The sequence below is a fragment of the Salvelinus fontinalis genome, unplaced genomic scaffold (assembly GCF_029448725.1).
Source record: "Salvelinus fontinalis isolate EN_2023a unplaced genomic scaffold, ASM2944872v1 scaffold_0692, whole genome shotgun sequence".
Classification (NCBI taxonomy): Eukaryota; Metazoa; Chordata; class Actinopteri; order Salmoniformes; family Salmonidae; genus Salvelinus; species Salvelinus fontinalis.
The window spans coordinates 51750-66584 of record NW_026600901.1 but is presented as its reverse complement, the minus strand read 5'-3'; the positions used below and the strand labels follow the sequence as shown (position 1 = coordinate 66584).

General features: G+C 50.8%; 2 protein-coding genes across 2 annotated transcripts; one reads left to right on the top strand and one right to left on the bottom strand.

Moving 5' to 3' along the window:
* Positions 1-5729: 5729 nt before the first annotated feature.
* LOC129847062 (polysialoglycoprotein-like) lies at positions 5730-6588 on the top strand. Its single transcript, XM_055914839.1, has 4 exons — positions 5730-5800; positions 5979-6044; positions 6208-6289; positions 6426-6588. The coding sequence occupies exons 1-4, from the start codon at positions 5740-5742 to the stop codon at positions 6439-6441; spliced, it is 225 nt and encodes a 74-aa protein (XP_055770814.1). The 5' UTR covers positions 5730-5739; the 3' UTR covers positions 6442-6588.
* Positions 6589-10363: 3775 nt separating this feature from the next.
* LOC129847063 (polysialoglycoprotein-like) lies at positions 10364-14488 on the bottom strand. Its single transcript, XM_055914841.1, has 5 exons — positions 14420-14488; positions 14183-14248; positions 13936-14019; positions 13651-13797; positions 10364-11997 (listed from the first exon to the last, which is right to left on the bottom strand). The coding sequence occupies exons 1-5, from the start codon at positions 14478-14480 to the stop codon at positions 10472-10474; spliced, it is 1884 nt and encodes a 627-aa protein (XP_055770816.1). The 5' UTR covers positions 14481-14488; the 3' UTR covers positions 10364-10471.
* Between the last annotated feature and the right edge of the window lie 347 nt (positions 14489-14835).

Sequence of the window (14835 nt, the reverse complement as noted above, 5' to 3'; positions counted from 1 at the left end):
ACCATAGCAGCACCCACCTGTAGCACGCGCTCCAGCAGGTATATCTCTCTGGTCACCCCCAAAACCAATTCTTCCTTTGGCCGCCTCTCCTTCCAGTTCTCTGCTGCCAATGACTGGAACGAACTACAAAAATCTCTGAAACTGGAAACACTTATCTCCCTCACTAGCTTTAAGCACCAGCTGTCAGAGCAGCTCATAGATTACTGCACCTGTACATAGCCCATCTATATCTGGTTAACTTCAAAGATGGCGCCGACCGAGATGGCCGCCTCGCTTCGCGTTCCTTGGAAAATATGCAGTATTTTGTTTTTTTATGTGTTATTTCTTACATCGGTACCCCAGGTAATCTTAGGTTTCATTACATACAGTCGGGAGGAACTACTGAATATACGATTAACGTCAACTCACCATCGTTATAACCAGGAATATGACTTTCCCGAAACGGATCCAGTGTTTTGCCTTCCACCCAATACAATGGATCTGATCCCAGCCGGGGACCCTATGCGACGCCGTAAAAGGGGCAAACGTAGCGGTCTCTTGGTCAGGCTTCGGAGACGGGCACATCGCGCTCCACTCCCTAGCATACTACTCGCCAATGTCCAGTCTCTTGACAATAAGGTTGATGAAATCCGAGCACGGGTAGCATTCCAGAGAGACATCAGGGATTGCAACGTGCTCTGCTTCACGGAAACATGGCTAACTCAAGAGAAGCTAACGGAGTCGGTGCAGCCAGCTGGTTTCTTCATGCATCGCGCCGACAGAAACAAACATCTTTCTGGTAAGAAGAGGGGCGGGGGGGTATGCCTTATGATTAACGAGACGTGGTGTGATCATCATAACAACACACAGGAACTCAAGTCATTCTGTTCACCTGATCTAGAACTCCTCACAATCAAATGTCGACCGCATTATCTACCAAGGGAATTCTCTTCGATCATAATCACAGCCGTATATATTCCCCCCCAAGCAGACACATCGATGGCCCTGAACGAACTTTATCTGACTCTTTGTAAACTGGAAACCACACACCCTGAGGCTGCATTCATCGTAGCTGGGGATTTTAACAAGGCTAATCTAAAAACAAAACTCCCTAAATTCTATCAGCATATCGATTGTGCTACCAGGGCTGGAAAAACCCTAGATCATTGTTATACTAATTTCCGCGACGCATATAAGGCCCTCCCCCGCCCCCCTTTCGGAAAAGCTGACCACGACTCCATTTTGTTGATTCCAGCCTACAAACAGAAACTAAAACAACAAGCTCCCGCGCTCAGGTCTGTTCAACGCTGGTCCGACCAATCTGATTCCACGCTTCAAGACTGCTTCGATCACGCGGATTGGAATATGTTCCGCATTGCGTCCAACAACAATATTGACGAATATGCTGATTCGGTGAGCGAGTTCATTAGGAAGTGCATTGACGATGTCGTACCCACAGCAACGATTAAAACATTCCCAAACCAGAAACCGTGGATTGACGGCAGCATTCGCGTGAAACTGAAAGCGCGAACCACTGCTTTTAACCAGGGCAAGGTGACCGGAAGCATGACCGAATACAAACAGTGTAGCTATTCTCTCCGCAAGGCAATCAAACAGGCTAAGTCCCAGTACAGAGACAAAATCGAGTCGCAATTCAACAGCTCAGACACAAGAGGTATGTGGCAGGGTCTACAGTCAATCACGGATTACAAAAAGAAAACCAGCCCCGTCGCGGACCAGGATGTCTTGCTCCCAGACAGGCTAAACAACTTTTTTGCCCGCTTTGAGGACAATACAGTGCCACTGACACGGCCCCCTAACAGAACCTGCGGGCTCTCCTTCACTGCAGCCGAGGTGAGTAAAACATTTAAACGTGTTAACCCTCGCAAGGCTGCAGGCCCAGACGGCAATTCCCAGCCGCGTCCTCAGAGCATGCGCAGACCAGCTGGCTGGTGTGTTTACGGACATATTCAATCAATCCTTATCCCAGTCTGCTGTTCCCACATGCTTCAAGAGGGCCACCATTGTTCCTGTTCCCAAGAAAGTTAAGGTAACTGAGCTAAACGACTACCGCCCCGTAGCACTCACTTCCGTCATCATGAAGTGCTTTGAGAGACTAGTCAAGGACCATATCACCTCCACCCTACCGGACACCCTAGACCCACTCCAATTTGCTTACCGACCCAATAGGTCCACAGACGACGCAATCGCAACCACACTGCACACTGCCCTAACCCATCTGGACAAGAGGAATACCCATGTGAGAATGCTGTTCATCGATTACAGCTCAGCATTTAACACCATAGTACCCTCCAAACTCGTCATCAAGCTCGAGACCCTGGGTCTCGATCCCGCCCTGTGCAACTGGGTCCTGGACTTCCTGACGGGCCGCCCCCAGGTGGTGAGGGTAGGTAACAACATCTCCACCCCGCTGATCCTCAACACTGGGGCCCCACAAGGGTGCGTTCTGAGCCCTCTCCTGTACTCCCTGTTCACCCACGACTGCGTGGCCATGCACGCCTCCAACTCAATCATCAAGTTTGCGGATGACACTACAGTGGTAGGCTTGATTACCAACAACGACGAGACGGCCTACAGGGAGGAGGTGAGGGCCCTCGGAGTGTGGTGTCAGGAAAATAACCTCACACTCAACGTCAACAAAACAAAGGAGATGATTGTGGACTTCAGGAAACAGCAGAGGGAGCACCCCCCTATCCACATCGACGGGTCAGTAGTGGAGAAGGTGGAAAGTTTTAAGTTCCTCGGTGTACACATCACGGACAAACTGAATTGGTCCACCCACACAGACAGCGTCGTGAAGAAGGCGCAGCAGCGCCTCTTCAACCTCAGGAGGCTGAAGAAATTCGACTTGTCACCAAAAGCACTCACAAACTTCTACAGATGCACAATCGAGAGCATCCTGTCGGGCTGTATCACCGCCTGGTACGGCAACTGCTCCGCCCACAACCGTAAGGCTCTCCAGAGGGTAGTGAGGTCTGCAGAACGCATCACCGGGGGCAAACTACCTGCCCTCCAGGACACCTACACCACCCGATGTCACAGGAAGGCCATAAAGATCATCAAGGACAACAACCACCCAAGCCACTGCCTGTTCACCCCGCTATCATCCAGAAGGCGAGGTCAGTACAGGTGCATCAAAGCAGGGACCGAGAGACTGAAAAACAGCTTCTATCTCAAGGCCATCAGACTGTTAAACAGCCACCACTAACATTTAGCGGCCGCTGCCAACATACTGACTCAACTCCAGCCACTTTAAAAATGGGAATTGATGGAAATTATGTAAAAATGTACCACTAGCCACTTTAAACAATGCCACTTAATATAATGTTTACATACCCTACATTACCCATCTCATATGTATATACTGTACTCTATATCATCTACTGCATCTTGCCATCTTTATGTAATACATGTACCACTAGCCACTTTAAACTATGCCACTTTATGTTTGCATACCCTACAGTACTCATCTCATATGTATATACCGTACTCTATACCATCTACTGCATCTTGCCTATGCCGTTCTGTACCACCACTCATTCATATATCTTTATGTACATATTCTCTATCCCTTTACACTTGTGTGTGTGTATAAGGTAGTAGTTGTGGAATTGTTAGGTTAGATTACTTGTTGGTTATTACTGCATTGTCGGAACTAGAAGCACAAGCATTTCGCTACACTCGCATTAACATCTGCTAACCATGTGTATGTGACTAATAAAATTTGATTTGATTTGATTTGATTTATAATTTAGCCCAAACAACTACCTCTTTACCTACTGTATTTATTTATTTATTTTGCTCCTTTGCACCCCATTATTTCTATCTCTACTTTGCACTTTCTTCTACTGCAAACCAACCATTCCAGTGTTTCTTTACTTGCTATATTGTATTTACTTCGCCACCATGGCCTTTTTTATATTTTTATTTATATATATATATATTTTGTTTGCCTTCACCTCCCTTATCTCACCTCACTTGCTCACATTGTATATAGACTTATTTTTCACTGTATTATTGACTGTATGTTTGTTTTACTCCATGTGTAACTATGTGTTGTTGTATGTGTCGAACTGCTTTGCTTTATCTTGGCCAGGTCGCAATTGTAAATGAGAACGTGTTCTCAATTTGCCTACCTGGTTAAATAAAGGTTAAATAAAATAAATAAATAAAAGATACAATGATACGATGTCTATCTAAGTATATGGTTACGGAGAATAGTCCCATATGAGATGGTTAGGTCACGTCATCCCCTTTCGTGTTGTCGTCGTGGCAACAGGTCGGGAACAGCTCCTGAGTGAAGGCGAGGCATGCAGCCGTGTCTGCCCGTCTCTGTAGTTCGACAGTTTTCCAGCCTCGTAGTCCAGCAGCATTCTAATGCGGGAGTGGTGACAGTGGCCATCCACCGCTTCCAGGTATAACAGTATAACTCAACAAAAGCCTCGGCCCTTGCAGAGCAAGGGGAACCACTACTTCAAGATTTCAGAGCAAGTGACGTCACCGACTGAAAGGCTGCTAGCGCGCACCACTGCTACCTAGCTAGCCATTTCACATCGGTTACACAGGCACCCATTGTGCCAGGTGCTCAGCTGGCGCTCATCCAGCTGGAGGCTCTAGGGAAGATCGTTCATTCCCACCATACACCGTTTCCCCTTTTCCTTCCTGGGGATGCCCTCGTACGTTCTCCTGGGAGAGGAGCAGGTGATCGTTGGCCGTACAAGGGTCAAAGGTCAGGGTGCAGCGGTCTGAGGAGGAGGGCGAAGGGAACATGTGAGAAGACAATTAGGTGTACATAATATCTATGATAGTTTTATGTTAAAGTAAGGAACAACCACATACATTCGCTGAGGTCCTGCTTCCCAGCTAGGTTACATGGAGCAGCTGGACTGGGGATCACAGCCAGGATGGTGCACTTATCCTGGGCTGAACCTACTGAAGTGGGTTGGGGGATGGGGAAGAGAAGGGAGATTGGTGGAGAGACACAGAGACATATTTTAAAAGATTGGAGGTTACTATTCCTAACAATAAAATCCTTCATACATTGAGGTTAGGTTACCATGCTTGTCCTGCCCCACAGCTGTAGACACAGCCTCCTACAGGTCCTCAGACACTAGCTGGAGATCCCTTACAGGATGTCTGTCACCCCACTGAGCCCCTCCTACAGTTTAGGGGTCACACCCACTTGAAAGTCCTTCATATGACGAACCTCCAACAGAGCAAATGAGGAAAATATGATATATTATGATTTATGTTAGTAACAATACAATATGGGAATTTTATCCCAAAGCTACCTACAGCTAACATATATATTTATGTATGTGATCTATGTAAATAAAGGAATATAACACAGCTGTAAAACTGTGAGGACTATATGGTGGAGGCCTACCCATTTCCCAGGAACATTGTAAAAAGTGGATTTGGGTACAGTGTTTATTTCCCCCTAATATCTTTGAAGATTACACCTAAAATAATTAGGCCTACTTCTTTTTACTGCTGATCTGAGACCATTAGGGTTAAACATTACAGATATAAATGCAATATATGGAGTAGAAAAGATTACCTGCCCACCAGAATCAACATACGTTCTACATGGTCTATTTCTATCTGAATGTAACACCTCAATCAAGCATGTTAATTGATCGTTAAGTCATGTTTGTCAGGTAACAGTCATTAGTGGCCTATATAAGCCTCATACAGGCCATGGGAAGACATTACCTGTTGATAACACAGACTATTTTCATGGTCATGGGAGGTGTGAGAGAATTGCTGCTCTTTGTGTTGACTGTGGGGGTTGTCAAAGGTTGGTTCACTAATTTGGGTTGAATGGATTTGTTTGGGAAATATGCCTAACTTTATAAGTTGGAGATTCAAATTTGACTCTCTGTTTCTTCCGCATTGGTCATCTTGTATTCTTCACCACTAATAATATATGTAGCTATTTTGTGTCAACTCAACTTCTGTCAACACTTTCTCCTCAGTTTCTTGTTACCCTGTTGGAAAGTCCCAGAAGCAAGAACAAGTCTCTCTGCAGAGGAGACTTGGAGGTAAGTGTTTCTTTCCACTACCCTTCTAGCTTTGTACTGTGTCAATGGTGCTGCTGTGTTTGACACTCATTCAACACCATAGAGTAACTCAGTTGTCTAAATAACGTTGTCAACCCCTTTGATTTGGTCATTTTGCTTGTGTACCTTAACCTACGTTTTTCAGAGCTGTCATCAAATGACGTCTCCATTGTGCATGCCCTGGCCTTGCTCCGATCCATAGGGTCTGACGCAAAACAAGACAGAAGGTACGGCCTGAAACGTATACTTTTAAATCTGTGTTGGGTTCATGTTGCTCAACATTCGAATGGCAATTTGGCCTAGAACGTGTAGAACAGCTGTGTTGCTGTAGAATACCCAACTGTTTCTTTGTTTTCTCTCTAGAGTATTTCGAGACTAATGACGTAGAATCCCAAGCTTCTCCAAACCACGGTAGCTCTCCGGCAAATGATAACCTGTCCTCTGACGACGCTACCTCTGAAGCTGCCACTGGCCCGTCTGACGACGCTACCTCTGAAGCTGCCACTGGCCCGTCTGACGACGCTACCTCTGAAGCTGCCACTGGCCCGTCTGACGACGCTACCTCTGAAGCTGCCACTGGCCCGTCTGACGACGCTACCTCTGAAGCTGCCACTGGCCCGTCTGACGACGCTACCTCTGAAGCTGCCACTGGCCCGTCTGACGACGCTACCTCTGAAGCTGCCACTGGCCCGTCTGACGACGCTACCTCTGAAGCTGCCACTGGCCCGTCTGACCATGCCATTGAGTAACTGTTGACTTCTGCATCTGAGCCCCCGTTGACCACAAACATGGATATCTGATGTGGGACATGGTGCTCGGGGTCCATGCAAGAGTTAATGGGTTTTCTAGTCCTGGTTGTGTTTCACTGGAATTTCTTGTTTTGGCTCAATTAAACGCTAACTGTAATAATTGTGTTCTCAGTATTGTTTTGACGGTTCCTACTGAGTTGAGGTCTTTGACCTGACATGAGTAACTGGTGATTGCAACATTTATTTTGCATTATAACCATGCTTTGGCATTAGCAATATATGTCTACTTTGACCCCCATTTGACTTAAGCTACATCTGGTCAAATCATGCTAGTAGCATCACATGATGTGGAATGGGTTCTAGTTCATTTAAACTTGATGGTTGTGGAACTGAGTGTTTGGGGTTGGTACATATGAGGCTGCTAGAATCGGGTTTAATGTGTCAGTGCTAACTAATATCACGGTTGTCAACTTGCATTTAAATGACCCTGCTGGGTGTCTTCTCTCGTAACTGACTTGGTTTCCTATTAGTGAATGCTTAAATATAAAACCAGCTCTTGTATCATTAGCCCATCGTTTTGGCGGGGTGTCTTCATATCCCAGTGCCAATCCAAACTTTCAGGTTTAAATAAGTCAATGCTAACCTGTCTTAGCTGGCAGGTTGCTATCAGGTCCAGGCTCTCCCAGAGTTGCTTGTAGCGCCGCTAACCTAGGGTTTGGGGCAGGAACAGTTTGACCAGGATTTCCCACCCACTCTGATTTACATGGGATAAACCATTGGAAGAAACTGGTAAATTTCTATGAAGCGTGAGGAAGTCTGTTCATACAGGCCTTCTCAAGCCGCATGATGAACGCTCAGGGTGTGCGTCGTAGCAAACCGTACTTAGTCGCCATGAAATAAAAAAAGCACGTACACGCAACCTTTAAATGCAGTTAATACAGCAACAAAATTGGCTCACACTTTTGAGCTACCGGTAGGTATCTGCTGTAATTAAACATTAAACACCAACGCTCCTTCCGTGGCCTCCAACTGCTCCTAAACGCTAGTAAAACCAAATGCATGCTTTCAACCGTTCGCTGCCCGCACCCGCCCGCCCGACTAGCATCACTACTCTGGACGGTTCTGACCTAGAATACGTGGACAACTACAAATACCTAGGTGTCTGGCTAGACTGTAAACTCTCCTTCCAAACTCAAATCAAACATCTCCAATCCAAAATCAAATCTAGTTTCGGCTTTCTATTTCGCAACAATGCCTCCACTCACGCCGCCAAACTTACCCTAGTAAAACTGACTATCCTACCAATCCTCGACGTTGGCGATGTCATCTACAAAATAGCTTCCAATACTCTACTCAGCAAACTGGATGCAGTCTATCACAGTGCCATCCGTGTTGTTACCAAAGCCCCTTATACCACCCACCACTAAGACCTGTATGCTCTTGTCGGCTGGCCCTCACTACATATTCGTCGCCAGACCCACTGGCTCCAGGTCATCTATAAGTCTATGCTAGGTAAAGCTCCGCCTTATCTCAGCTCACTGGTCACGATAACAACACCCACCTGTAGCACGCGCTCCAGCAGGTATATCTCACTGGTCATCCCCAAAGCCAACACCTCTTTTGGCCGCCTTTCCTTCCAGTTCTCTGCTGCCAGTGACTGGAACGAATTGCAAAAATCGCAGAAGCTGGAGACTTACATTTCACTCACTAACTTTAAATATCAGCTATCTGAGCAGCTAACCGATCACTGCAGCTATACATAGTTCATCTGTAAATAGCCCACCCCAATCTACCCACCTCATCCCCATATTGTTTTTATTTACTTTACTGCTCTTTTGCACACCAGTATCACTACTTGCTCATCTATCACTCCAGTGTTAGTCTGCAAAATGTTTATTACTTCGAAACTATGGCCTATTTATTGCCTTACATCCTCACGCCATTTGCACACACTGTATAGACTTCTTTTTTTCTATTGTGTTGACTGTACGCTTGTTTATTCCATGTGTAACTCTGTGTTGTTGTTTGTGTCGCACTGCTTTGCTTTATCTTGGCCAGGTCGCAGTTGTAAATGAGAACTTGTTCTCAACTAGCTTACCTGGTTAAATAAAGGTGAAATAAACAAAAAATCCCGGAGGATCCCAGATGGCTAACAATAACATAACCTGACATAACGTAAACGTTATACATTAAGCTCTCTCCCTCAGTGACATGAATTAGTATATTTCATATTCTCAGAACCCAACAGTAGGTTTTAAGGTGTGGCTGCATGTTTGTCGTGGACGCATTGTCACTCTTGATGTTCTTTTTCCAGATTGCAAGTGAAACACCTTTAGATGTAAGTGCCAGTTGGTAACTTTCTCACACTTGCTTGTTTAAGGTATGGATGCAACACCCCAGTATGTCTGCAGGCGCTGGTCACAGATTTACCATGTTTCACATGCTACTAGACTAACCTTCCAAGTAAATATGTTACAAGTCTGAACTGGCTGTCCTTGTCTTTCCTCAACTAATTGAAACCTCAGGGACAGACATGCTAAACGACTTTGATGTCAGAGCTCCCATCAGCCCTCTACACCTCGCTGTGAGTAAAGCCTACCTGCTCCTGTAGTGGTCTCCATATGACAAATGGCACCCTATTTAGTACACTACTTTTGACCAGATCCTTATAGGCCCTGATCAAAAGTAGTTAGCACCCTATTCCCTACGTAGTTATCTGGGATGCAGGCATGGTGTTGATTTTCCACAGGAAGTTGACTGTCCAGAGACTCACACCAAATTCCTATCTATTCCTGATTAGTGTGAAATACATGCATATTCTACACAGTGATGATTTCCTTATTTTGCCATTTGAGTTAATCAACCTCCAGGTTTGTTTCTCAATCCCACGCTTGGCAGGGACCTCAGATGTTGATGCTGTGCGGGAGCAAAAATTGGCTCCCGATTGAAAGACTCTGGTCTAGAGGTCTAGCACTGTATATCTAGTCAGGCGTACCACGGCCACCACCATGCTATGGAGGTCCTGGTTCAGTCTCTGCTGGATCTAGACGTGAGGGACAGCCTGAATTTAACCTGAAAGTTTGGATTAGAACTGGGATATGAAGACCAACCGCCAAAACGATGTGCTAATGATACGAGAGCTGGTTTTACATGTAAGTATTAACTAATAGGAAACCAAGTCAGTTACGAGAGAAGACTAGTAGACACCCAGCAGAGTCATTTAAATGCAAGTTGACAACCGTGATATTAGTTAGCACTGACACCATTAACCCCGATTCTAGCAGCCTCATATGTACAAATCCCAAACACTCAGTTCCACAACCATCAAGTTTAAATGAACTAGAACCCATTCCACATCATGTGATGCTACTAGCATAATTTGACCAAATGTAGCTTAAGTCAAATGGTAATTTAAGCACAGGGGTCAAAGTAGACATATTGCTGATGCCAAAGCATGGTTATAATGCAAAATAAATGTTGACATTACCCCAGTCAGGTCATAGACCTCAAGTCAAAATAGGAACCGTCAAAACAATACTGAGGACACAAGTATTACAGTTAGCGTTTAATTGAGCCAAAACAAGAAAAAGCAGTTACACACACAACCTGGACTAGAGTACCCATGAAATCTTGCATGGACCCCGAGCACCATGTCCCACGTCAGATATCCATGTTTGGGGTCAACGGGGGCTGAGATGCAGATGTCAACAGTTGCTCAATGGCATGGTCAGACGGGCCGGTGGCAGCTTCAGAGGTAGCGTCGTCAGACGGGCCGGTGGCAGCTTCAGAGGTAGCGTCGTCAGACGGGCCGGTGGCAGCTTCAGAGGTAGCGTCGTCAGACGGGCCGGTGGCAGCTTCAGAGGTAGCGTCGTCAGACGGGCCGGTGGCAGCTTCAGAGGTAGCGTCGTCAGACGGGCCGGTGGCAGCTTCAGAGGTAGCGTCGTCAGACGGGCCGGTGGCAGCTTCAGAGGTAGCGTCGTCAGACGGGCCGGTGGCAGCTTCAGAGGTGGCGTCGTCAGACGGGCCGGTGGCAGCGTCGTCAGACGGGCCGGTGGCAGCTTCAGAGGTGGCGTCGTCAGACGGGCCGGTGGCAGCGTCGTCAGACGGGCCGGTGGCAGCTTCAGAGGTGGCGTCGTCAGACGGGCCGGTGGCAGCTTCAGAGGTGGCGTCGTCAGACGGGCCGGTGGCAGCTTCAGAGGTGGCGTCGTCAGACGGGCCGGTGGCAGCTTCAGAGGTGGCGTCGTCAGACGGGCCGGTGGCAGCTTCAGAGGTGGCGTCGTCAGACGGGCCGGTGGCAGCTTCAGAGGCGGCGTCGTCAGACGGGCCGGTGGCAGCTTCAGAGGCGGCGTCGTCAGACGGGCCGGTGGCAGCTTCAGAGGCGGCGTCGTCAGACGGGCCGGTGGCAGCTTCAGAGGCGGCGTCGTCAGACGGGCCGGTGGCAGCTTCAGAGGCGGCGTCGTCAGACGGGCCGGTGGCAGCTTCAGAGGCGGCGTCGTCAGACGGGCCGGTGGCAGCTTCAGAGGCGGCGTCGTCAGACGGGCCGGTGGCAGCTTCAGAGGCGGCGTCGTCAGACGGGCCGGTGGCAGCTTCAGAGGCGGCGTCGTCAGACGGGCCGGTGGCAGCTTCAGAGGCGGCGTCGTCAGACGGGCCGGTGGCAGCTTCAGAGGCGGCGTCGTCAGACGGGCCGGTGGCAGCTTCAGAGGCGGCGTCGTCAGACGGGCCGGTGGCAGCTTCAGAGGCGGCGTCGTCAGACGGGCCGGTGGCAGCTTCAGAGGCGGCGTCGTCAGACGGGCCGGTGGCAGCTTCAGAGGCGGCGTCGTCAGACGGGCCGGTGGCAGCTTCAGAGGCGGCGTCGTCAGACGGGCCGGTGGCAGCTTCAGAGGCGGCGTCGTCAGACGGGCCGGTGGCAGCTTCAGAGGCGGCGTCGTCAGACGGGCCGGTGGCAGCTTCAGAGGCGGCGTCGTCAGACGGGCCGGTGGCAGCTTCAGAGGCGGCGTCGTCAGACGGGCCGGTGGCAGCTTCAGAGGCGGCGTCGTCAGACGGGCCGGTGGCAGCTTCAGAGGCGGCGTCGTCAGACGGGCCGGTGGCAGCTTCAGAGGCGGCGTCGTCAGACGGGCCGGTGGCAGCTTCAGAGGCGGCGTCGTCAGACGGGCCGGTGGCAGCTTCAGAGGCGGCGTCGTCAGACGGGCCGGTGGCAGCTTCAGAGGCGGCGTCGTCAGACGGGCCGGTGGCAGCTTCAGAGGCGGCGTCGTCAGACGGGCCGGTGGCAGCTTCAGAGGCGGCGTCGTCAGACGGGCCGGTGGCAGCTTCAGAGGCGGCGTCGTCAGACGGGCCGGTGGCAGCTTCAGAGGCGGCGTCGTCAGACGGGCCGGTGGCAGCTTCAGAGGCGGCGTCGTCAGACGGGCCGGTGGCAGCTTCAGAGGCGGCGTCGTCAGACGGGCCGGTGGCAGCTTCAGAGGCGGCGTCGTCAGACGGGCCGGTGGCAGCTTCAGAGGCGGCGTCGTCAGACGGGCCGGTGGCAGCTTCAGAGGCGGCGTCGTCAGACGGGCCGGTGGCAGCTTCAGAGGCGGCGTCGTCAGACGGGCCGGTGGCAGCTTCAGAGGCGGCGTCGTCAGACGGGCCGGTGGCAGCTTCAGAGGCGGCGTCGTCAGACGGGCCGGTGGCAGCTTCAGAGGCGGCGTCGTCAGACGGGCCGGTGGCAGCTTCAGAGGCGGCGTCGTCAGACGGGCCGGTGGCAGCTTCAGAGGCGGCGTCGTCAGACGGGCCGGTGGCAGCTTCAGAGGCGGCGTCGTCAGACGGGCCGGTGGCAGCTTCAGAGGCGGCGTCGTCAGACGGGCCGGTGGCAGCTTCAGAGGCGGCGTCGTCAGACGGGCCGGTGGCAGCTTCAGAGGCGGCGTCGTCAGACGGGCCGGTGGCAGCTTCAGAGGCGGCGTCGTCAGACGGGCCGGTGGCAGCTTCAGAGGCGGCGTCGTCAGACGGGCCGGTGGCAGCTTCAGAGGCGGCGTCGTCAGACGGGCCGGTGGCAGCTTCAGAGGCGGCGTCGTCAGACGGGCCGGTGGCAGCTTCAGAGGCGGCGTCGTCAGACGGGCCGGTGGCAGCTTCAGAGGCGGCGTCGTCAGACGGGCCGGTGGCAGCTTCAGAGGCGGCGTCGTCAGACGGGCCGGTGGCAGCTTCAGAGGCGGCGTCGTCAGACGGGCCGGTGGCAGCTTCAGAGGCGGCGTCGTCAGACGGGCCGGTGGCAGCTTCAGAGGCGGCGTCGTCAGACGGGCCGGTGGCAGCTTCAGAGGCGGCGTCGTCAGACGGGCCGGTGGCAGCTTCAGAGGCGGCGTCGTCAGACGGGCCGGTGGCAGCTTCAGAGGCGGCGTCGTCAGACGGGCCGGTGGCAGCTTCAGAGGCGGCGTCGTCAGACGGGCCGGTGGCAGCTTCAGAGGCGGCGTCGTCAGACGGGCCGGTGGCAGCTTCAGAGGCGGCGTCGTCAGACGGGCCGGTGGCAGCTTCAGAGGCGGCGTCGTCAGACGGGCCGGTGGCAGCTTCAGAGGCGGCGTCGTCAGACGGGCCGGTGGCAGCTTCAGAGGCGGCGTCGTCAGACGGGCCGGTGGCAGCTTCAGAGGCGGCGTCGTCAGACGGGCCGGTGGCAGCTTCAGAGGCGGCGTCGTCAGACGGGCCGGTGGCAGCTTCAGAGGCGGCGTCGTCAGACGGGCCGGTGGCAGCTTCAGAGGCGGCGTCGTCAGACGGGCCGGTGGCAGCTTCAGAGGCGGCGTCGTCAGACGGGCCGGTGGCAGCTTCAGAGGCGGCGTCGTCAGACGGGCCGGTGGCAGCTTCAGAGGCGGCGTCGTCAGACGGGCCGGTGGCAGCTTCAGAGGCGGCGTCGTCAGACGGGCCGGTGGCAGCTTCAGAGGCGGCTTCAGAGGACAGGGCATCATTTGCCGGAGAGCTACCATGGTTTGGAGAAGCTTGGGATTCTACTTCATTAGTCTCAAAATACTCTAGAGAGAAAACAAAAAGGAACAGTTGGGTATTCTACAGCAACACAGCTGTACTACACGGTCTAGGCCAAATTGCCATTCGAATGTTGAGCAACATGAACCCAACACAGATTTAAAAGTATATGTTTCAGGCCACACCTTCTCTGTCTTGTTTAGCGTCAGACCCTATGGATCGGAGCAAGGCCAGGGCATGCACAATGGAGACGTCATTTGATGACAGCTCTGAAAAACGTAGGTTAAGGGACACAAGCAAAGTGACCAAATCAAAGGGTTTGACAACATTATTTAGACAACTGAGTTACTCTATGGTGTTGAATGAGTGTCAAACACAGCAGCACCTTAGACACAGTACAAAGCTAGAAGGGTTGTGGAAAGAAACACTTACCTCCAAGTCTCCTCTGCAGAGAGACTTGCTCTTGCTTCTGGGACTTTCCAACAGGGTAACAAGAAACTGAGGAGAAAGTGTTGACAGAAGTTGAGTTGACACAAAATAACTACATATATTAATAATAGCAGATGACCAATGGGGAACAGACAGTCAAATTTTAATCTCCAACTGATAAAGTTGAGATTATTTCCCAACCAAATCCCTTCAATCCAAATAAAACATTAGTGAACCAACCTCTCACAACCCCCACAGTCACCACAAAGAGCAGCAATTCTCTCACACCTCCCATGATCATGAAAATAGTCTGTGCTATCAACAGGTAATGTCTTCACATGGCCTGTATGAGGCTTATATAGGCCACTAATGACCTTTTACCTGACAAACATGACTTAACGATCAATTAACATGCTTGATTGAGGTGTTACATTCAGATAGAAATAGACCATGTAGAATGTATGTTGGGCAGGCAATCTTTTCTACTCCATATATTGCATTTATATCTGTAATGTTTAACCCTAATGGTCTCAGCTCAGCAGTAGAAAGAAGTAGGCCTAATTATTTTAGGTGTAATCTTCAAAGATATTAGGGGGAAATAAACACTGTACCCAAATCCACTTTTTACAATGCTCCTGGGAAATGGGTAGGCCTCC